General features: G+C 33.0%; 1 protein-coding gene across 10 annotated transcripts in view; it reads left to right on the forward strand.

The window, feature by feature from the left end:
• The window catches only part of Smad2 (SMAD family member 2), a 92,213-nt gene that overhangs the window by 37,310 nt on the left and 29,260 nt on the right, over positions 1-25,643 (forward strand). For 8 of the 10 annotated variants that reach the window (XM_027949001.2, XM_071602783.1, XM_027949000.2 and 5 more), the window contains 4 exons: positions 14,680-14,769; positions 15,806-15,999; positions 16,763-16,897; positions 19,822-19,896. In XM_027949001.2, coding sequence (XP_027804802.1) covers positions 14,680-14,769; positions 15,806-15,999; positions 16,763-16,897; positions 19,822-19,896 — 494 coding nt within the window. The remainder of the gene's footprint in view (positions 1-14,679; positions 14,770-15,805; positions 16,000-16,762; positions 16,898-19,821; positions 19,897-25,643) is intronic. The other 2 variants (XM_071602784.1, XM_027949004.2) reach the window with 1 other exon arrangement.

Below are 25,643 nucleotides of genomic sequence, written 5' to 3' on the forward strand. Positions count from 1 at the left end.
GTTAGTATGATAGTTGTCTTGAGAGGAACAAGAGGCTGAATCTGGTTTGCAGGTCATATTGATCCATACAGAGCAGCCTAAGAAGTTACTGCATCTGGAGTGAACTGGAAGGAATCGACATCTGGGCCTTTGACCTCCGCGGTACTCCATCCCTATGCTCTTGTCATATCAAACCCCCTCTTCCTGCTACGCAGGAACCTAGTTGGTTTTTTTTTTTTTTTTTTTAACACCTAGAGGGGTAGAGTGGAATGAGTGAAATTAAATGAGACAATAAAGTTTTGACTTAGATTAAGATGAATTTTTAATTTCTGAAGGGAGATTTATTGTAAATACATATATCTGGACATGACTGGAAAAACCTTTGTGATCTTTTTGAGATTTTTATGCAGAAAGGAGGAAAGCAGTTTCTTGAGAGCTTGTTGGAAAGCAGTGATATGGGACAGCGGAGGGAGAGAATGCTTTGGGCCCAGCTTGCTTCATGTGTTGTCTACGTACTCCTTTTGAAAATTTAGGATTTCAAATTTAGTGACTGCTAGAGACAGGGGGAATGGAGGGATGTGGTGTGCACCTGCCTGAAATCTATGCTGTTTTATAAAACAAAACCGTTTTTTCCTTAACCCAGAATATTTGACTACGATAACCTGTTATCCAGTGGTGGAGTATTTTCAAAAAGACTACTTTAAACTAGAATTTTCTCCCATTGCTATCATTTTCCCTCCTGAAAGTGTTAGGTTAGTCTTTATTCTCAATCCAGCCTGACTTTTAGCTCTGCCTTTGGGTTATTACAGGAAGCACTGTGAAATGGTTATCTTGAGGTTCTTAGGAAGCTTTGCTCATTAATAATGCTTAAATTAGATCTGAAAAAGGTAAGGTTTCTGATTAAATTCCCCACCTAGTCTTTTTTAAGAACCTTTTTTTTTTTTATCTTTATGGCTTTATATGTATGTAAGAGAATAAAATTTCTCTAGTTTGCTAGGCCTGTAGGGAGCAGGGGTTGTGAAGGAAGGTTATTTTTCTGTTGATGATATGAAAGTCTGGAGTTGTATACTGAACAGAAATTTATAATGAAAAATAAGTAATTTAAAAAGGGGTTTTACTCATGTAATATGTTAGTGTATGTACATTACATATGTAATTTATGAAATTTCTATTTGTAAAGCATTTTGTTTATTTCAAGGCACTATACAAGTTAGTTTTTATTTTGTGGGGTGCTAAATTAAAAAAATTATTTTCATATTATAAAACCATTTCTTTACAACCAAATTCAAGCATTACAAAAGTGTATAACTTAAAATGTTGAAGGACTGGTGATGTAGTTTATTGGTAGAGCACTTGCTTAGCATATATGAGGCCTTGGGTTCACATCATAACACTTAAAGAAAAAAATAAATAAACCCTTGAATTTTATGGGATCCCATTCTATATTACAATCCTCATTTTGTATTTTATGTATATTCCAGATTTTTATGCATTTCTATCAGGATTTTTGTCATTTAGGATGCTATTTTTTAATTGTTAAAATATATATATGAAAATAAGTTTAGAATTCCACAAGCTATATTATTAAATAAATGTCTTTGATTCTTTTTTTAGTGTTAGCTTTTTTTTTTTTAAAGTAAAAATTACTATTTTTTCGCAAGTCTTACCACTTTTAGAATTGATATTTTAATCTTTTCAATGCAGGGAGTGTTTTATGTTCATGGAATATATTTGTTGAGCTGATAAAAATATTTAGCAGGATCTCAGGTAGTGTTTTCAATGTAACATGTGAAGGTAGAGGTGAAAATTACCAGGAAAGGTTTTTGCAATCATCCCTCATGTACCCATTCTCCTTCTGTGAAGGGCTGTGTCCAAACCAATGAGGAGTGTGAGAGGACTGTGACTGGAAGTTTTCTCCCCTGTTTTAATTTGGAATAGGTGCCACCCACTAACTTATGCAAAGAAATATTCTTTTATGAGACAATACCTCTTATAGTGAAATCTTTAGTTTTTATAATTAAGCATATTTCATAAATGTTTTACATATCTGGTATACTAGACCAATATCATTGTTTTAGTTTTGACTTTCTGTGTTTATGTTTGCTTTTTCTTTTTAGAAGCTACACAACGGATAGAACAGTATTAGTACTTAAGAATGCACCCATTGTTCCTGCCTGTTGCTAGCTGTATGACCTTAAACATGTTACTTTATCTCCGTGCTTCTAGTACCTCATGTATCAGATGAGGATTATAATGCCTGATTCATGGGATTGTTGGTAGATGAAATGATTTGAAATGTGTGCTTCGGACATTATAAGTATTTAGTAATTTTGAACTGTATGTGGGAAGGACTCCTCCTACCCTCAAGATTTAATTTTGATGGAAGGCTGAAGTTGCCATCCACACATGCACTGAGAGTTCAGAAAAGGTTCATTGATCACATAATAAGGCTCTGGGAAGAGCAGGACAGGCTCCCAAGTTGTTCCAAATATGAATTGAGGGATCAGTAATAGGACAGTGGCTTGGGTTGGATGTTAATTAGGGAATGGAGTTGGAGGCCGGGGTTACTGTTATTGCACTTGTACATGTGCCAAGGCTTACCAGGACCAGAGGTAATGCCTTCCTTTTCTTATTAACTTACCCAAATTTGAAGCAGAAGAGGAAATGGTTTAATTTGAAAGCTATCAGCAATCATATATCAAAAATACAGTGAGATTTCTTGTTAAATTGAAGCAGGATAAATAGAAAGAAAACCACACTTACTTAGTTAATGAAGAGAAAATCTTAGAGCAGCCAGTACAAAATAACATGTAACCTACAGAAGAACAAAGAAATGATTGACTTGTGGCTTCATCAAAAGAAGTGAAGCCAGAAGATTGTAGAATGACATCTCTAAAATGCTGACTTGGAAAAGTCATCACAATAAATGTGTATCTACTTAATTAGACCTTCAAAATACATGCAGTGAAACTTGGTACAGTTAATGGGATACAATCTCAAATTCATGTTCAAGTTAGAGAGTTCAGTTAGACCTCCCCTCAAAAAACAAATTAATACAGACATAGAAGTTCTAAGTTAACATTATTAACCATTCATTTGATATTTATGGAATACTAAGCAGACACAATCTTTTTAAGTGTTCATGGTAAACTCACCAAGAAAGACTTGATGAGGCACAAATCTTAAGTTTTAGATCCAAGTGCACTGAGTATGTTCTCTGCCAACAATAGAGTGAAATTAGAAATTAATGTCAATAAGACATCGGTAAAGAGTTGGAAATTAATACAGTTGTTTGACTCATGGTATTTAGGAAGAAAATCACGAAGGAAATTAGAGTACATTTCAAACTAAGTGATAATGAAAATAAAACATATCAAACATGTGCAATGCAACTAAAACAGTGATGAACAAGAAATTTACACCTTTAAAAATTTTACTAGAAAAGAAAAAAAGTTTACCTAAGATTTCATGTAAGTAACTTGGGGAAAAGAAGTGAAAAGTAGAAGGCAGAAAAAACAAAAGTAATAGCAAAAATAGTGAACAGATGAGAGACAGAATAATTAACAAAGCCAAAATTCTGTTTGTGATGGCATGATTATTTATGGCAAAACGATACATAATTTTTGTGAGTTGGGAAACTCAGTAGGTTAGAGCGTTAAATACCTGACTTCAAGACATCCAGTGTGATACTGGCATTAAAACAAGTAGATATATGACATAAAATAGACAAAACTTATATGGATATTTAATTTTTTTCAACAGAGATGTAGGGAAAGGTTTAAACAAAGAGTACTAGAATAGTTGGATATCTGTAAGGAATGATCCTGTCCCCACCAGTCCAAAGAATTCATTCCAGATGGATCAGTTCCAATGCAGAAACTAGAACTATAAAGCTTGTGTAAGAAAATACAGTAAGGAAATGGAGAGGCGTGCAGTAGTATTAGCCATCAGGAAAATGCAAATTGAAACCACATGGAAATAGCACTGCATAACCCCTAGAATCTAGTTAAATGGACTGATTACATCAAATGTTGGTAAGATGTTGACAAAGTAGGAGTTCTTGCATAGTGAGGGAGGGAATATAAAAAGTGTTTCCACTCTGGAGAAAGATCTGGTTGCTTATTTTAACACAAAACAGGCTTCTACCCGAAGTCTCAAGAGTTTTACTTAGAATACAGATATTTACCCAAGAGAAATGAAAGCATATGTCCACAAGAAGACATGTATTTACTTGAATATTTATAACAAATTTATTCACTATAGTTATAGCCTGGTAACAGGTTAGACGTACATCAATTAAAGAATGACTAAACAAATTGTGGTCTGTTCATGCAATGGATAACCGTGCACTAAAAGGAATGAACTACTGTGATATACATTAGCATGGATGAATCTCAAACACCATGCCGAGTCAAACAGACTCCAAAGAATATATAGTACATAATTCCATTTATGTGACATTCTACAAGATGCTAAATCTATAGTAAAAAAAAAAAAAATCAGGCCAGTGGTTACTTTTGCGGATAGATGGCAGGATGACCGAAAAGGGCATGGGTGGTGATGATCTTAACAGGATTGATAGTTACACAGTTTATACACTTGATATAATTTTAAAAGGTAAGATGTATGTTTCATATTGTAAAACATACCTCAAGAGAACAGTGAACTCCAATTAATAGGCACTTTGAAGTGTCTACATGTTATTTTTAATGTATCAAAACTAAGATTGTTGGATACATAGAGGGAAAGTTAGATGTACAGTAGAGCAAATAAAACAAATATTAATTATAGAATCTTGCTGATGAATGTGTGCTTTTACATCTTTTACAACTTTTTACAGATGTTTGAAAAGTTTTGAATTGCAAAAATGGGCACAAGATACTTATTTCTCTAGCCATCCAGGAAGTTGACATAAATATTTTGAGATGGTTGGGACTTTTTTTGAGCCCCCCCCCTCAAAAAAAAATGTTTGCTTGATTCTTAGAAATAAACTCTGTGAGGCTTTACTTGGTGTTTTATGATAGAATGGGTTGTTAAAATTCTTACATAGGTCTCTTTTTTTCATGAATATTGAAGACATTGGAATAAAGGTATTCCTGACACATCTGGACATAGATTTGAACTTTTTTCATTGAGTTATTATTGATTAGGGAGATTCAGCTTTGCATATTCTTTAAAATTCCATTTTGTGTGTTTTCTTGTAAAATTATGTAAGAAGAGTGCTATAGCACCATGTGGTGAGCTCTGTCAAAAGCCAGGTATAGCTCAAGTACTTGGAATCTAGGCTTTCTCTGTTCTATTTTGAAACGTGTTGTGAAACTCCGGCATCCTAGGATGCACATTTGGTGACTGAGTTTGTTTTTGAATGACTGTTTAATAAGGCTGCAGGATAAACATGGAAAACTTTCTAGAAAGGGTGAAGGTTGAAGCCAGTTAAGGACCCTATTAAACTGTCTCCAGATTTAATTACTGCTAAATTATGCCTTAATTATGAAGGAATGTAAAGCATGCTAGCTGTTGGTGGTAATTCACCTTTTTGAAACAAATTTCCTATCACCTTGCTTTTATATTTATGTTATTTTTATTCAATAATATCCCAAGTTTTCAAAAAATAGTTATTAGTATGAGCAAAACAGCAACCTTTTTTTTTTTTTGGTGGTGCTGGCGATTGAACCCAGGGCCTTGTGCATGCAAGACAAGCACTCTACCAACTAAGCTATATTCCCAACCCCAAACAGCATCTTTTAAGTTGCATTTTAAAATAGTATTTGCAGGTATTTTTTTCTTAATCAGAATTGTCTACATCTTGCAAACAAAACAGAGGGGGAAAAGTGAATTCTGAAGCAAGTAACAGGCTATTTGTTATTAATTATCAATTAAAATTATTGGTTTAATCAAAACAATCACGTTTTCAATGATAAGATAATAAGTAAATAATACTGAAACATTTATAGTTAGATACTTTAATATATTTTATATCTTTCAATAATATTTACATTTCTTAAGAAAATATTTTCACTCTTGTAGAAATTTGATACCATGATTTAAACCTTAATTCTGTACGAGTGTGCCCTAAAGAACTTAAGACTTTTAAGCCAGGGAGAAATAGAACAATCCTGGCTCTTACCACATTAGCTCTGTGGTATTTGAGTTATTTAACTGCTCGGGTTTCTTTCCCCTTTTTGAAAATCTGTTATAATGTTAATTCATGTTACAGGGTTGATAATGACTATAAATTAGATAGATTGTGTAAAGTACTTGAGTAATGCTAGTACTTATCAAATGCTTAAATATCAGCAACTTTGGGCAGGTTTTCTGCAGTGAATGAATATTTAATTGTTCACATGTATTCTTTGCTACTTCAACAAGAACAAGGTTGCTCCTGAGACAACTTTCTTGGTGGTGGAGGGAAAGGTAAAAAGCAGTGGAGGTAGGTTTTCTTGTTTTCCATTCACCATCCCAGTCTGCAGTGATGATGGCGTACACACAGACACAATGTGTGCAGGTGTGAAGACTTCTCTTTATTATAATGATCATCTTTTCATTCCTGAGCTATTTAAAATATAAACTTTAACCTTGCTAATAATATATAAAAATAAAGGATTATTCAAGTAGGATTAATTATGATATGTATTTGGTTATAGATAGTGTATCAGATTTCAAGAGCTGGAGCCTCAAGTGAAGCTTCTATTATTGATGGCATTCTGCTGATTTATACCCTTTAGTTTGTCTCGGTGTTTAATATGCTTTAATTTTTCACAGGGGCAGCCTAGATTCTTAACCCCTTTTGGTTTGTAGAAGAAACATTTTTGGGCAAGAGGGTCATGAAAAATAATAAATTAGTTAAACAGTGAGGTTTATTACTTTTGAGTTTGGTTAGTTATTGCAGTAAATGATACACACGTGACAAGAGTAATAAAACTATGAATGTTTATCAGATTCTGTGAAATGTACCTTCTTTTGCCCAAAGTCAGGGTTTTCTTGAATTTAGTTCTTATTGCTTCTCTTTTATTTCCCAATAACAAGTATGTGAATAAGTATACATATCCTTAATGTAAAAAGTATATTAATTAACACAGCCATAATCTCTGGCTGATTGACCAAAGTGCAAAATGTTAATGTATAAAGTGTGTTTGTTAGGATGTACTTTGAATATTGTACATAGATTTTGTTTTAACTTCAGTGTTCAAAGATTTTAATTTAAATGAAATATTTAATGTGTTAATTTTACTGATACTTATATAAGTGTGATTACTAGGGAAATTTGATAAGGACTTCCTCTAGGTTTATAGCCAAGTGATTGGTTTAATCCAGTACTCAACTAATATTTTGTGTGCCAGATTATCATTGGTAATTAGTATCTTTGGACTATTAATAGCTGTCCCAGCTTTCTTCTTCACATCTTTTTTTACTCGGTCTGCGTATGTAAGCAAGAAAGTTACATAATTAATAGGGGATAATCTGCCTTTGAGAAATTGTATTGTCTACAAAGAACTTTAACTTTGTGTGGGATACTGACATAGGGATGCTTGGTTATTTGTCTACATATCGAAGCAGGGACATCATTGTAATGGTTTATGGTATATTACATCCTATTTTGACATTGTAATAGTCTGTTAATTGTATTGGTAAACATAAAATTTTGATCAGGCAAAATTTATGAGGTCAATTTTTGCAGACTTATTAGTACTTGAGGAGTTTTACCTGTGTCCTGAGGTTAGTTAAATAAACTTAGGAAATATTGAACTGATATATTTGGTATATTGCTAATCATCTTTCCAATCACCATCATCATAAAACAAACATTTAACTTTTTTTTTGGATATAGTGTTGATTTCACATAGCAAGTAGTTTTATTAGTTTAACATTTAGATCTACTCTCTCTGTAGTACTTGTAAGTAGCTTGCTGTTGTACAGGTTTATGCTTTTCACAGTTTGAGTACTGTAAAGACGTTTCTTGTGGACTTCCCTTACTATTGTTTAAATGTATAAAAACATAATGTAGTAGGAACTTATGCATATTAAAAGACTAATTTATACTCAGTTATGTAGCCACCAAAATTCTAACAATTTGCTGAATGATATGTACTGCTTACATAGCTTGCAGGAGTGAGACCTATCATATATTTAAAGTCTTAAACATAGCTTGATATGTAATAACTAACTTATAAAGGTAATTGTTATTATATGTTTCATTCTTAGATGTGCATTTTTCATTTTTGAGATACTGCATATAAATAAAATTGGAAATGACTTTTCTTTTTAAGTGTTAATAAAAAATAATGTGTTTTAAAATAGACAACAGCTTAAGAGTTATTGAATGTGTAAAAGACTTTTTATATAGTTGTTTAATCAGTGCTACTTCTCTAAAATTTTCCTGCACTTTTTTCTTTTAATATATATATATATATATATATATATATATATATATATATATATATATATATATATTTATATATTTATGTATATTTTAGGAATTAGCCATAACAGAATTTACAACTATTAACAAACTGGAAAGCTGAGAGATCCATTCCCCACCCAACAATGAATTTCAAATGTTATGATTTTAGTGTGACTAGGAATTAATACGATATTTTAGAAACCTTTCTGTATCAATTCATAGAGAACCTTCTTTATCATATGTTACATTACCATGAAATTTATTTAATGTTGGTACTTTCTATTCTATTTTTTTTTTTTTCCCGTTCTTTGAGTTCTTTTGTGCTCATCTCCCTGTGGTGGTAAAATCTTCATATGATAAAGTACACAGATCAGGTGTTCAGTTGAATTAGATTTGATATTGCATATGCCAGTATATAATAGAACTTTTCAGTTATCTAGAAAATTCTTCTCAGTGGTTCTGATTGCAACCAATGTTTCTTTTCTTATCTTCATTTTCAATGTTTTACCCCTTGTAGAGTTTCATGTCAAAGAATCACTCATTATTTAGTCTGTTTTCAGATTCTTTTGATCAACAGAATGTTTCTGAGATTCATCAGTGTATCAATAGTTCCTTTTTTTTTTTTTTTTTTTGGTATCAGGGATTGAACTCAGGGGTACTCGACCACTGAGCCATTTCCCCAGCCATTTTGTATTTTATTTAGAGAAAGGTCTCCCTGAGTTGCTTAGCACCTCACTGTTGCTGAGGCTGGCTTTGAACTTGTGATCCTCCTGATCCAGCCTTCATCTACTTTGAAACTTTGTTTTTAGATACATGCAAGATAGTTAATGTCATCTGATGAATTGACTCTTTTATGAAATGTATTTTTATCTCTTGTAATATCTTGAATTGTTATTATTTCTGATAGTAGAAGATCATCTGCTTTATTAAACTTAATGCTTTTATGGATGATTTCTTATATATTTGGTTTCTGTCTTTATTTAAATTGCATATTTTGTGGACATTTTGCATCTTGTGTTCATTCTGACATTTCTTTTATTGGAGCATGTGGTGTATTTAATGTTACTATTGCTGTGATTGGATTTAATTCTATCATTTTACTGTTTGTTTTCTATTACCATCTGTTTGTTGTTTTCCCTTTTTTTTCCTTCCTTTTTGTGAGTTATTTTTTAATATTTCATTTTTTATTTCTAATGTGGCTTTTAATTAATGTCTCTGGCTTTTAAATATTGGGGGTTTTTTGATCACAGTATGAGTCCTTAGTTTTGTAACAATATAGTTACATTTAACACCATCTGTTGATTGCGCTTAAGCAACAGGAGGTATTAAAAGTAACTATACTGTTAGAAAACATACTTTTTGATTTATTATTTTGCTATAAGCTGTCATCACCCGTTTATAGAAATAAAGAGAAAAGGACATCACCTTTTATATTTACCCGTATTCTTTTTTTAATATATATATTTTTTAGATGTTGATAGACTTTTATTTTATTTATTTATATACGGTGCTGAGAATCGAACCCATTGCCCTACACATGCCAGGCAAGTGTGCTACCTCTGAGCCATAGCCCCAGCCCCATACCCATATTCTTAATACTTTCCAATTCTTCTAATTTTTTTCCCCATGATTTTGAGTTTCCATCAGTTGTCATTTCTTTTCATGCTGAAGAATTTTCCTTTAGCATTTCTGTTGTGCACAGACTGATAGAAACAAGTTTTTCTCAGGTTTTGTTCATCTCAACACTTCTTGCTTTGACTTTTTTAAAAAATTTATTTATTTTAGTTGTTGGTGGACATTTATTTTATATAGTGTGCTGAGAATCGAACCCAGTACCTCACACATGCTAGGCAAGTGCTCTTCCACTGAGCCACAGCTTCAGCCCCACTTTGACTTATTTTAAGGATACTCTTGTCAGTTATGAACTTTTAGGTTGATAGTTTTCTTTTTTTTTCTTTCAGTTTTTTGTGGGTGTTCCATTGTCTCCTAACTTCCATTGTTTCTGATGATAAATAGTTGATGTTTATGCCTCTACATGTAATGCATTGTTCTCTCCTGGCTCTTGCTAAAGATAAAGCAGACATGATTTAAAGAGAGTAAGATGGATTTTATTTGGTAACTACTACAGTGGGGGAAGAGTTGAGTCCAGTGCCGATTTACATAGAGTTGACTAGGCATTGTAGCGAAAAGGAGGGAGTGGGGAAGGGGCAGTGAGCTGTTGTTACTCAGGCACAGTTAGGGAAGTGAAAATTATAAAAGGCAGTAAGAGGGCTATTTAATGAGAATATGATTAGACTTATCTGTTACAAAGATTATTCATTTTGCTAATCAGACATTTTTTTTTTTTCTGATTAGGTAATTTCTAACTAACATTTATTGAATTTAAATTCATAGAGGAATTCCTGATCATCACATATCAGAAAAATGGCTTTCAGGTCCATGAGGAATAATTCTAGTGATTTGTTGGAAATAAAATCTCTCTCAAAGAGATGAGAAGGATTTACAGTATAAATATTCTTAAGGAGGGGAAACTGTTTGCCTGTCATCAAGTGTTAGGTGGAATAAGTGATACGTTTTCTTGACAGCCTTGATCCTTTACTGACAGGAACTCTAAGAGGGATTGGATTGCTCCAAGGACGTCTTAGGCTGCTAGAAACCATGCTAAAAATTGGTCAAATCTCTTAGTTGGAGGGTTTGAATAGAGTTATTTTTGCCAAGAATTTTTGCATTTCTCACTGCTTCAACAGTTTTGTATTTAGGAGTTTGATAAATGATGTACCTGACTATATAATTCTTCTTTGTAAACTCCTTGGTGTTCATTGAGCTTCTTGGGTGTATAAATTTAGTGTTTTTACTAACAGTGAAAATTTTTTTCTGGCTATTTTTTTCGTATTTTTTTTCTGACTTATTCTTTTTCTGAAGCTGTATTACTGAAATTCCGTTTTGCTTATCAGTCTTATTTTAGTTCTTTTTAGGTAATTTCTAATAATCTAACTTAAGATTTACTTATTTGTCTCCTAATCATCAGGTTGATTTTTTAATTTCCCATTTTATAATACCCAGTTTTAATATTTCTATTTGATTTATTTTTCTATTTTTATTATGCAAAGATTCACAATCTGATTTACATAGAGGTGACTAGGCATTAAAGGGAGAACAAGGGAGTTAGGGAGTCCCTGCACATATTTATTATAATTTCTGAAAAATTCTTGTTCATCTTGGGATCTGCTTCTGTCGACTTTTAAATTTTGATTAGGGGTAACATTCTTCTATTTCTTCATGTTTAGTTATTCTTGGTTGTTGTTGTTAGTTTTTCATTGTTGTGATCAAAATACCCAATAAGAACCACAAGCAGAGAAAAGATTTATTTTAGCTCAAGATTTTAGTCTGTGGTCAGCCTGCTCCAGCATTGTGGGCCAGAAGTGAGGTGTAACATCAAGGCAGAAGGGCACAGTAGAGGCAGATAGGGAGAGAAGGATTGGGGCAAGGTGAGAAACTCTCCCAGGGCATGCCCCAGTGACCTCCTCCTTCCAAGTAGGGCCCCCCCCCCCCAATAGTCCATTCAGCCATTAATGGATTAATTCATTGATGAGGTCAGAGTTCTCATGATCTAATTACTTTTCCACCTCTGAACTCATGAGACTGGGGGATATTCTAGATCCAAACTCTGACAATCAATACTGGATATTTGAGTGAAACATTGTTGACTCTGAATTCTGTTCTCTCTTGTTCTCACAAGTTGTTTGAAATGATCTCAAAATCCAAATGGTTTTCCTCTGATGTAGGCCACAGCTAAAATTTCCATTCTTTCAGCCTTCCAAGTGCTGGCTTCAGCACAGCCCCATAAACTATCTGTATGTATAGTGTAGGGCAATTCACAGTTTGATGTTTTTCTCCCTGTGCGTTCTTAACAGAAAAACTCCAGGTTTTTCTGATGTTCTAGCTGCCCTGTCTTAACTCCAGCTGGAAAGTTCCCTTGGGTACAAAGCCACAGGAGCACAGTTCTCATTTATCGAAGTTTTTGTATTCCATAAGTTGATGTCTTATCTCTCCAGATTTTGTCTGTTTCTTGTCTTTCTCCAAAAAAGAGAAATAGTTTTCAAATAGTTGATTATTTGGTTTGGAGTTTATTATTGTTATCTGAAGAAAAGTTAGCCTAATTGAGGCTACTCTACCATTATTGGAAGGAAAACCTCTATTGTTTTATTTGTATATACTTTTGCTGATTGATACTTCTTTCATTATTGAGAATTTTTAGAATCTGGGAGGGCCATTCTCTCTTTTTTCTGAGAGTGTTCCTGGTTAGTTTTGTTTATTTTGGTGTGTTATATTTGGAATGATATTGTCTGGATCTTGAATTGTTATTTTCATTGAGTTTGCATCAAATATATAAATTTGTTAGACTTGATAACCCTATACTACTATCTTATCTAGGGATGTGTGTATTTTTGTCTTTTCTCAGTGTACTTTTGTGTTTAAAATGTTCCTTTACATAATTTTGACAGTTTCATAATTTATTTTATATGCTTTATAAATGTTTTGTTATAAGTTGGATTCTTTTTGAAAATACTTTACCTGATACAAATAAACAGATTTTTACCAACTAGCTAAATGCAAATTTAATATTCTTAGAAATGTCTTCCAATTTTATGAAGGAAGTAATGTAATACATGTTAAAACATTTAAATATACCCTCTGATGGCAGACTGAACGTGGCTGAGTTAGACCTGGGGTCTGAGTCTGTCAGCTTTTAGATTGAGTGCATGTTCTTAACGACTATTATTTTTTGATTTTTTTCAAGGCTTAAATAAAGCACAACTTAAGTTCTTCGTGCTCTCTTTTAAGATTCTTGTTCTCATGTCAATTCCGGAGTAACTTGAGTGAAATATTCTTTTTAGCTCCATAATAACAGAATAGCCTCTGATCTACACTGTTAATCATTTTCCTTGAATTATTTTCAGCTGTATACTACTATTCCTTCCTTAAACTCAGTCAAATTATTAGAATTTACGTGATTTGGTTGTGACTTAAACTGCACTGGGCTGTATATTTTTAGTATATATTTGATAAATAGCTTTTAAATAAAGAAACCATTTATGTCATGGTTTTAAAATTAGTATATCTTTAGGTGGAAAGGAAATGTCTTTTTTAAGTCTGGTAAATTTTGTATCCTTAAAAAAAAAGAGAGAGAGAGAATCAAAAATGTCTCAAGGCAGTGCAGAAAAGTTTCTGAACATCCCTTAATAAACTGTTGAGTAGTATAGGGGCTACATTATAGGAAGGGAGGGCATGACAGCTCGTGTGTGTTGGCACAGAATATCAGCACATCTCACTGTTGATGTACTTTGAAATGTTGATCCAGTTAGCTTACTAGCAGTGTATAAATTTGGGATTTAATCAGTTGTTTGATTTACTTTTAAGTGCTCTGAAATATACCTTCTGCTTCCTTGAAATTTTGAAGACTTTGTAGTATTTGAGAAATGGAACTAAATTTTAGAAATTTACCTTGTGATTAATTTAAAAAGTACAAATTAGAACCTGAGAGACACAGCAGTCAAATGTTTCATGGCAAAACTTCCTTTTAAACTTCCCTTCTCCCACAGCTCAGTGGTGGCAGGGAAAATATTAAGAATTATCTCTGGGCTGCTTGTGTTATTTCTTTCTTTAGAAAGAAATGTCGAAAAAAATTTTAAAGTTGTATGCTGTGTTAGAATAACTTCAAAATCTACCTTATCCGTTTTAAATAGTGATAGAGCAGTAATAATGTTCAGTTATACTGTTTATAATTATTGCAATCAAATAACCTGAAAAATCTTAACTGTGGCTAATATCTTTTAATTGGAGTTATTTTCTATTTTAAAAATACCAATGTTTTGCCAATATCAGTAAATTAAAAAATAATTAACATCTATTTTTTGGTAAACTTTTTTCCAAAAGGTCTGATAAAATGAAGCACTGTTAGTAAGGCCAATGCATAGGTATTAGATCTTTTATTTTGAGTAAAGGAAATTGGAAAGGATGTGTTATAGGTGTGATGTCATTAAACTAGAGAGCATTGGTGTTCACATTTTAAAAACATAATCATAACTTATCTGGAGTCACATGTTCCATTTTATTGGCTTCCTTCATATAGAAAATATAGTAATGAACACTACTACATGTCTGTGAAAAAGTGAAGCAATGTATATTTTCTGGGTGAAGGAAGTATTCTGTACATTCTCCATGTTTTACATCATGGTATTTTGAATAACCATGCTTCCATGTTCACATCAATTTTTTGTTTTTCAATTTATGCACAGCACTTGCTCTGAAATTTGGGGACTGAGTACACCAAATACGATAGATCAGTGGGATACAACAGGCCTTTACAGCTTCTCTGAACAAACCAGGTGAATATTCTGCCCTCTATGGAATCTTAGACATCTTGTGGGAGGGGGGGTGTTTTGGAAGACCTGTTTGGGTTGCTTAGTATAATTTTGCTTAGGATGTTTCCTTCATGTAAAATAAGGCATAGCATTTAAAATATTATCTGCTTGCCAGTATTAAAAAGATATTAAATGTTTCAGCTAATGTTTTGATCGCTGCAATTCTGGTTTTGAATCTTCTTTAAATTATTGTATCCCCTAAAGAATAAGAATTTTGATAGCCATATACTCATTTTAGTTCAAGATTAAATTGATCTGTTGTTGGCCTAATTTTTAAGCATATACATGATCAGTTTTTGCTAAATTTCTTGTTACCATCTAAATCTCATCTTTATACTAATACATAGTTATTTAATGAACCCCTTACATCACAATTAACAGTAGGCTAACTTGTTTTTATGTTATCTTTTTAAAATCGCCTCATTCTCTTTTTTTAAGTATATTGATATTTTCCATTTCATCTCATATTCATCACCATCTGCATTTATGTGTGAGCTATATAAATATGCCTCAGTTATTAAAGCAGTCACAACTGAATAATGAGTTATATTAGTCTGAGTAAGTTGCTGTCACATCATTGTTGGTATTATCATTCTTTTTTGTGACTATTCAGTTACATACAGAATTAATGCCCTTGAAGCATCATTAAATAGAGTTTGACTTATTAAAGGTAGATGTTGATGAAAAGATTTTCAAGTATAACTACATGATATTCTTTTAAAAGATCAGTATCCCCCAAATTGTTAGCCTTTCTTTGGCATTTGAGTCATTGGCGTGGCATATTGTTAGGAAACATCTGCTAGTGCTGCTGCTTACTTTGTCAGATCCATCACAGAGTACACTTTTCTTCCTGGTTCTCACTAAAACTAACTAAGTGGCTGTCGTTCCTTTCTTTATGCTCTTAGTGTATTAATTAGCGCATTTGCCTACACCTATGTTTTGTTTTTGTTAATTTGTTTTTTAAAGTTTCCTCCTTCTTTTCCCCCTTGCTTCCCAACAGATCTCTTGATGGTCGCCTTCAAGTTTCTCATCGAAAAGGGTTACCACATGTTATCTATTGCCGGTTATGGCGCTGGCCTGATCTTCACAGTCATCATGAACTCAAGGCAATTGAAAACTGCGAATATGCGTTTAATTTAAAAAAGGATGAAGTATGTGTAAATCCTTACCACTATCAGAGAGTCGAGACACCAGGTAGGAAAATTACAGGGTTTTCCTGGCTTTGAATTAAGTGCCTAAACTTAAGTTTATTTAGGTATTCTTGTGACCCAGGGACATTTTAGGGTAAAAAGTCTAATAATTTATCCTAAATTCAGCATGTTATATATCAGTAGTTAAATTTTTTTTCCCCCAGTTTTTATAGAAAAACATGTTAGGTCTGCCAGTTTCTTGGACTGTTATACTCTTTGACATCAAAGTACCTATTCAGGAAATCCCACAGATTTGCCGTTAGAACTGACTTACCTCTGCATTCTGTGCTTCAAGCATTTTACTCTACTTTTGGAAGTACTTTAATGGCAATATTTTTATAAAAGTTGTTGAATGAAGTTTGTAGTAAGACTTTTTATTTCATTGGCTATGTGCTTGAAACTTACTTTAAAAAAAAGTTGTTTTTTTTTTTTTTTTAAAGGAAATTTCTTAAATCTGACTTTATATATCCAAGCAGATCTTTCCTCACCTTTTTCAGTGGAGGTTTGTGAACTTTTTCTGCTGATTTATATTTTGCCCCAAAGTATGAAATAAATGTAAACTTAGAAATTTAAATAGTGGCCTAAATGATAAGTTAAAGCCACACTTAGATTTATCAATTTCTTAGTCACTAATACTAAGTAGGTAGATCCTAACTTTTAAAAATAAGACTGCCTCCTTATCCTTCCTTGTGAAACCTTTTAATAAAGCCATCCATCTCCATGCTTTTGCTTCTTGCCATTAACTTAGATTTCTTTAACTTTTGCAGTTTTGCCTCCGGTGTTAGTGCCACGACACACTGAAATTCTAACAGAATTACCACCTCTGGATGATTATACCCACTCCATTCCAGAAAACACTAACTTCCCAGCGGGAATTGAGCCACAGAGTAATTATATTCCAGGTATTTTTACCTTCCGAATCTCTTTAAACTTAGAAAGATAAACATTTTGTCATAAGCATTCAGGTATTAATAAATTGTGGTTTCACTTTAAAAATTGTCTAGGGTTTGGGATATTAAAGTTTGATTTGACAGTGATTGTTTTGCAGAATGTATAAGCTTAGTTTTGTTTGGAGAAAAGTTTTACTTTATATTTAATTTTCTTTTGAGGGGACTTTAATCAAAGCAAAGATCTTAGTAAGTTTTTCTTAGTTGTTGAAGCTGAGAGAAATGCAGATTGTAAACAAAATAAGTGGTATAAGAAAAGAGTACTCCTGAACAAATATAACTAAAAAAATTTACCAAATAATCACTTTTTCTTAAATAATTTGATAATTTTTTATGTAAATGTAACTTCCAACCTCCTATTTGGGTTATTTTTCATGGACCTCAGTAGTGATGAAATGAAAAAATTTACATAGTTCTCAAATTCTATTCTAACTCTGGTTAAATTTCTTGTGTGATCTCTTAATATTTCACAGTACAGTACTTGCCCTTTTAGTTTTTACTGTTTTTTTTATTTGTTTTTAAGGAGAAAACTACTACCTTATTTCTTTTCTCGTGTTTCCCTTTGTTTTTTCCCTAGCAGAAACTGAAGATATTAGAATAAGAATTATACTACATACTGGAATTTTAGTCTCTTCAGTTTTTCCTTCTTCTAAAAATATTCCTCTATTCCATCCTTTATTTTCATTTTATACAACTGAAAATATATAATAAACTTAACCCAAATATAGTAAAAATGTTTCTTTAACATATTTTATCATAGGAACAGTCCTTGTTCGTTGAAGACTTCTAAAAATCAAAAAAAACCCCAAAACTTTTGTTAAAAAAATTTTTTAAAAGGTAGTTTTACACATGGGACGTAGTTTGTTTTAATGTACATTTCTTTACATTCCAAAAGAGGATTTAACACTGCTTTTTTTATTGCGGGCAAGTCTGCTTTCTGAGAAATTGGGAGGTAAGAGCAAAGGGTGGGGCACAGTACGATAGAGTAGGGTAGGAAGGGAATAGCAGAACTATAAAGCAGGACTTCTCCTAGGTAGAAAAATTCAGTCTTTCATAAATTTGGCATGTGCAAGTGATAGGAGGAAGGGAGGCATTTTAAGTCTTTGATTTGGCAATTAAGTTGAAAGCATACAGTTTTATAAGATACGTACCGAGTAATTATTTCCAAGGATGTTAATCAAAACATAAAGTGGCCTTTACATGTGAAGATGTTTGACCTTATCTATTTTTTATTTTTGTTCTTCTTTATTACTTTAATTCTTCAGGTGTTAATAGAAAATCAGAAGTGATTTATACCTATTCACTTTTCCAGACAGTGATACTTTGTCTGGCTCGAAGTGATAGCAAAGCTAAAGAATTACTGTTTATCTCATTTTTAAAGAAATTTTGACATTTTCTCTTAAATGCTTCTAGCTTTAATATCAGTTATTAGATAAATAATAAAGGAAAAAGGTAAAGAAATACAGGAAGATGAAGTATCTTTTTTAATTTCTTTTTAACCATACGGTTTATTTTTATTTTTTTGTCATATATGACAGCAGAATATATTTTGACATATAATATATACATGGAATGTACATTCATCAATCATATTGTCTGTTCTATTCTGCTGCCCTTCCTATCCCTTCTACTCCTCCCCTCCTCTCCCATCCTTTCTCTCTATCCAATCTAATGTGACACACTTTTTTTTTCTTTTTCTTATCACAACATCATTTATGTATTCTGTATAACAGTGAGGTTCTCCTTCCATCTTCTGTGCAACTCCGCTTCTCCCTCTTTTTCCCTCCCACCTCTCTTCCCTATTTAGTAGTAGTCTTCTTCTCATGCTCTTCCTCCCTATCCCATTTTGAGTCACCCCCCTAAGATGAAGTATCTTAAGGTTCAGTTTTACTTCCTACTTAGATCTTTGAGACACTGGTGGTTAAACTGGCAAAGATTTGATTAGTTTTAACCTTTAAATAGTGCATAATCTTAATGCAGTATTCTTATTTTCATGTTCTTTATTGAGTATATGAAGATATTTTATTCTTAAAATTTCAATATTAAAGATTTTGGGATGCTTATTCTTAAATGAAAAATTTACTATTTCTGTTAAACTTATATGGTTGCTTATTGAGCCACATTATTAAGGGTTAGTGAAGTGAAGACCCTTAACCATATCTTACTTCTCCTCCTTTGGATAATCACAAAATCCTTTTTAGGTATGTGTTTGCATTTTCTCCATTTGATTCACTGTTCACCAACACAAAGGTTAAACTTTTGAAAATCTTATGAATTTGTTTTTCCTATTTAACATTATAAAGTAAAAGTCGTGTAAATGTTTTTATTTTCTTTGAAGCTTATTCAGCTATTCAGATGCTGAATAAATGTTATGTTATGCTGAGTAAATGTTATCCTGAACATAAACATATTGTTCAGAAAACATGTTGGATACGACACAGTAGAATCCTAATATTTATTTTCAGGAAGCATTTTGCCTCTGTTTTATGCAGTGACCTATAAGTATCCATCAATGATGTGTATTAGTGTAAAAACAAAAAATTGCAGGTATTAATGTCTTTGATCCCTACTGAGTTAGAATCGAGGCATCTGCTTCTTGCCCCAGATTATGTACATATGAAAGCGAGGCCAGACAATAATGTCAAAGCAAATATGCCAAGAGAGCTAGATTGTATTAAAACTAGGTTTTAAGGATTCATCTGCAAGATTTGGATCAAAACCTGAATCATAAGTCCTTAGTATCCAATGTTGGTTTTTGTAATAATGTTATATACATTTATTATTTGTTCTTTGGAGTGATTCTTTGGTTAAATTTGGTAGATGGTAGAAAGTGGTGAAATTAAATTGCAACTATACTTGATTTGTTCTAAATTTTGTAGAAACACCACCTCCTGGATATATCAGTGAAGATGGAGAAACAAGTGATCAACAATTGAACCAAAGTATGGACACAGGTAAAAAATGTCTTTCAAAATTGCAAAATTATCAGATACGCAGTTAGTGCTCTGAATCCACAGGTTTCACATCCCTGAATTAAGCCAACCACGGATTAAAAATATGGATGGGCAAGGGGTCAGTTATATCTGTACTGAATATATACAGACTTGACTTTACTTTGCCATTATTCCCTAAACAGTACAGTGTAAAAACTACCTATATAGCATTTACCATGTCATTGTGTATAAGGGACTTTAAAATCTGCACTTTTTTTTGGTGTCTACAGGGGTTCCTAAAACCTGTTTCCTAAAGATACGGAGGGATAACTATACATTTCTTGCATTGTTTGAAACTCAAAAGACGACAGACACATCCCTCTCAAATTTAGAGAAGTTGAGAAATATGTCAAAAAATGGGAATCTTCTATATTGATTTAACTGTATCTGAAACATCAAAGATGTCCATGTTCTTACTAAAAATTTAACAAACTATTTGCACAAATTCTCTTGGTAGGATGAAAATTTGAGAATATTCTTTTTAAGAATTCTATGCTTCTGTTTTGATTAGTATAAAATTTTCAGAGGGATTTGGGGTGTAAGGGATAAGGATCAGCTTTTCAGGGCTCTTTTTTAACTTAATAGTTCTGAAGTACAGTCCATTATTTACACAGAATACCTTCTAGCTAACCTAATTTGATAAATTTCTGGTATTTAGCTATCATGCCCAAACAAGGATAAACAAAAATTTTTAACATATAATAAATATTATACACATCAAAGTTTTAAACCAGTTGTTACATAATTACTTATATGATCTAGTACATTACCAGTGAAATTGCTATCATTTTTATGACTGTTAGGATAGTAGAAAGAAATAATCTCATTATCACTGGAAATAACACATTACACATCTTAATGTTATGATACTTGGCTTTCTAAATGTTGTAACATGTCTGGATGCCAGTGACTTCTATTTTTCAATCAGCAGTATTCTTTTTTGCCCCTGATAAGAACACTTAACAAGTGTTGGTGAGGATATAGAAAAACTAGAATCTTCATAAACTGCTAGAAATAAAAAGTGGTTCAACCACTTGGGAATATTTTGCTATTCTAAAAGATAAAATCAGTTACTGTATAGCCCAGCAATTTCACTCCTAGGTCTATATCCAAGAAAATTTAAACAAACTTGTACATAAATATTCGTATAAGCATTGTTTATAACATTCCAGAAGTATAAATAACCCACATATCCATCAGATGATGAATGGGTAAATAAATGAGGTGTGTCTCTCTACAATAGACTATTATTCAACTATAAGAATGCTAGTACAGCATGAAGTGCTACAACATGTATGTATGTACCCTGAAAGCATCGTGTTTATGAAAAAGGCCACAGGTACTCTGTTGGTGCATAAATATGTTTGACAGTACAACTGAAACACAGAAGGAACAATTAGATGAATATAATAACTGCCTGTGGTGAATGAGTCAAAATTTTAAAATGAACCAGGCATGGTGCATGCCTATCATCCCAGCTGCTTGAGAGGCTGAGGCAGGAGTATCCTAGGTTCAAAGCTAGCCTCACCAATGAGGCTCAGTTTTCAAATAAAATATTTTAAAAAGGGCTGGGGATGTGGCTTGGTGGTTAAGTACCCCAGGGTTCAATCTCTGGTACCCAAAAAAACAAATAAATAAATTAAAATGGAGAGTAACTCACTCATCTCAAGTGAATTCAATGTTGGAGCTAGCTCTGAACCTCACTTAATAGTTCTAATCTGTTTCATTGGGGCACTGTTATTGACTTAACGAATGACACATTTAAAATTACTTCCTATAATAATGACGATGTGAATATCTCATTCATGAGATTCACAAAGATCATTTCACTTAAGTCTTTTGGCCACCATCAATTTCTGTCAGTGCCACAGCACTGTTCCAGCAGGGTGTAGTGCATGCCTGTAGTCCCAGCTACTAGAGAGACTGAGCACAGGAGTTGAAGGCCAGCCTGGCAACATAATGAGATCCCACTGGGGAAAAAGAAAGAAAGAAAAAAAGAAATAGACAAGTCTCAATTTATTTATTTTATTTTTTAATAGTTTGACTGTTTTTATTTTTATTATTTTATTTCATCTTTAAACATTTAAAAATTATTGTTTCCATTAGCTCATCTCAACTCTTCAGAAAGGTGGTTTTCATTGTGACATATTCCCGCATATATAAAAATACAACTTGATCAGTTTTGCCCCCACTCTTCCCTCCTTCCTCCCCATGACTCCCTTCCTCTATAATACAGTCACCTTTCTACTTTTATGATGTCTTTTCTCCCTTTATCTTCCATATATGAGAGAAAACATAACAATCTTTTTCTTTTTTACTTATATATGACAGTGGAATGCATTATAATTCTTATTACACATATAGAGCACAATTTTTCATATCTCTGGTTGTATACCAAGTGTATTCACACCAATTCGTGTCTTCATACATGTACTTTGGATAATGATGACCATCACATTCCACCATCATTTCTAACGCTATGCCCCCTCCCTTCCTGAGTTCATCTACTCCTCCCATGCTCCCTCTCCCTATCCCACTATGAATTAGCCTTCTTATATCAGAGAAAACATTCAGCATTTGATTTTTTGGGATTGGCTAACTTCACTTAGCATTCTTCTCTAACTCCATCCATTTACCTGCAAATGACAAGTCTCAATTTAGATAAAATTTGACCCCACCTCAACTCTGGTTCATACCTTTCATAGAAGGACATAATTAAATTCATTTTCATACCCTTCTGGGATAGAATAAATTAATATTTTTAAAAGGGCAAACAGAAAACAAGAATAAGGAGCTATAGGGCTGGGGATGTAGCTCAGTTGGTAGAGTGCTTGTCTCGCATGCACAAGGCCCTGAGTTCAATTCCCAGCACTAATAATAATAATAATCAGGAGCTATATGAATAACTTTTTTGCATGGTTTCCCCCCCCCCCCCAATCTTTAAAAAAATTTCTCTGGTCAAGCCTTTATTCCTCCATTAGTGTCTGGATTTTAAAGATTACATCAGATATCACAAGAAATCTCAAAGTTTGATTACATTTTGTTGTATTCTGAAATAAGTCTCTTTCCAAGTCAAAATGAATTTTTAAAACTTTATTTGTTCAGGGCTGGGGCTGTAACTCAGTGATAGAGTGCCCGCCTCACACATGTGAGGCACTGGGTTCGATCCTCAGCACCACCTTAAAAAAATAAATAAATAAGGATATTGTATCCTAAGGAATATTTGACCAGGTTTTTTTTTTTTTAAAGAGAGAGTGAGAGACAGAGAGAGATAGTGAGAGAGAATTTTTTTTTTATATTTATTTTTTAGTTTTCGGCGGGCACAACATCTTTGTTTGTATGTGGTGCTGAGGATCGAACCCGGGCCGCACGCATGCCAGGCGAGCGCGCTACCACTTGAGCCACATCCCCAGCCCCCATATTTGCTTTTAAAGTGCTTTTTTAAGCTTGATTTCAGTAGTCTGCAAGTCCTATGCATGGATGTGATTTCCTTTGCATCTCTCTGCTTTGGCTTCATGAAATTTCTTAGACAGGTGAGATGATGGTCTTCAATTTTAGACAATTCTCTCCCATTTTGCCTTTTAATTGTTCTGTACCTCATCCTTTTCTCACTCCTTTTGTAAGTAAATTTACATGTGTATTCAACCATTTGATATTGTCCCATAGTTTGAAAGCTTGATGGACCATGAAGCAGAAAAAGATCCTTAGAGATTCCAGAGTCAGATCCTAAGTCCTGCTGAGAGGGAAATTCTGATCCAGAGATAAAATCCTCTCTCTGCCCTACAGTCTGGTTGGCAGTCTGTGGGGTTTGGGGAGTTCTCCCCTTCCTTGGAGGTCTGTCCCTCAGGAGATCTTTTCAGCTCTGATACCCTTTCCAGGCTGAGAGTGCAGAAAGGCTGTAGCAGGGCATCCAGTAAAGGCCTCAGTGTAACAGGAAGATGTTCCTACTTCTTCTTCTTCTTTTTTTAAATTTTATTTTAATTTGTCCACAGTTTTCAAGTTCTGTTTGCTTATATCCCAAGGTATAAAGACTGAAAAGGCTTCAGTGAGAGGTTGAAAACTTCAGAGAGTTAAGCCTGAATTTTTTTGCCATGTTCTTTTTTTTTTTTTTAAAGAGAGAGAGATAATTTTTTTAAAAAAATATTTGTTTAGTTTTCAGCGGACACAACCTCTTTGTTTGTATGTGGTGATTGAACCCGGGCCGCAAGCATGCCAGGCAAGCGTGCTACCGCTTGAGCCACATCCCCAGCCCCTTGTCGTGTTCTTAATCCTCTGCCATCCTGAATATCTCTGCCTTGGTCAGGTGGTCTATCTCTCAACCCTCTTGTTCTGCCTAAGGTCTTCTGCAAAAAAGCATGGTGACAACCTATTGGGGAAGAGTTGAAAGTCAGTGTAGACAATCTTTGAAGCTGATGTTGTTTACAATTTTCAAATGTTATGCTTGTCCTTTCAGGATTATTCATACCTCTTGCCATTATCAATGGCAGTTTTCTCTTCGTCCCTATTCCATGCACCATGAAGATAATAGATTCTTTTAGGTGATTCCCAAAAGTTAGAGCATACCTTTGTGGATTTGATTTCATTTACATTTCTTTTCTCTCAGTTCCTTAATTACAAGTTTTTATGCTATCTTACTTGTTTTCACTATTAGTTGGGGAATGACACTTTTAGCAAATTTCTGTATCTTAAGGTCTAATTAAAGTCTAGCTTATTGTTGAAAAACTAAATATACCTTGTCTTTGTTTTCTCTTTTCTTTGTATCAATTTATAAGATGGTGAAATTATTCTCACAATGAGTTGATTGTATATTTCTACTGTCCTAGTATTTCTTTTTATATTTTAAAACCATGTTGAAAAATGTACTACTGCCTGATATATGCTGAGATATGGAAAAATAGTTACATTATTCACTTAATCAGTTATGAATAAATCTTTCTGAATCACTTAAAAAAAAAAAAAAGGAATATTTGACCTAACTTATAGGGTTAATATTTGTAAAGCAGTTACAGTGTTACTAGTGCATGGTAAGCACTATGGAAGTGTATTTAAAGAAAATATTAAAGGAGGAATTAATCTTTAAGAAAAAGGATGCAAGTTGGTTGTTCAAAGATTTGAAGAAAAATAAGGAATTGAGATCCAGAGACACAAGCAGTTCATGTTCATGGTTAAGATCTTCTCTATGAAATTGGAAAATAAGACTATTAGTGAAGAATGAGGGGTCAAGTTTAAGAACTTGAGGATAATGGTCTTATTGGCTATGCCATTTTTCTGCCATGTTTTATAGATTTTAGTGGAGATTAGTATCTTTCATTAGATATGTTCCTTGCTACACTTGAGGGCTATTATGAATATATTGTTTTTTAATTATTAAAAATCTCCAGTTATTCCTAGGATAAAAAAAGATATTTGGGTTTTGTATATTGATTTCTTTTCCCAAATCCTTGCTAAATTCACCTTTTGGTTCTAGAATTCTGTAGATTCTTGAGGTTTTCTACATGTACATCCATGTCATAAGGACAGTTTTCCTTCTTTTTTTTCCAATATTTAAGATCTAAGATCTAGTAATATGTTGAATAGAAGTGGTAAGAATGGACATTTTTCATTGTTGCTAAAATACCTTCTATAATTCTTTATTAAGTAGGATGTTAATTATGGATATTTTATAGATTTTTTTAAATCTAATTGAGACGTTCCCTTCTGTTCTTAAT

The sequence above is a fragment of the Marmota flaviventris genome, chromosome 16 (genome assembly GCF_047511675.1).
Source record: "Marmota flaviventris isolate mMarFla1 chromosome 16, mMarFla1.hap1, whole genome shotgun sequence".
Classification (NCBI taxonomy): Eukaryota; Metazoa; Chordata; class Mammalia; order Rodentia; family Sciuridae; genus Marmota; species Marmota flaviventris.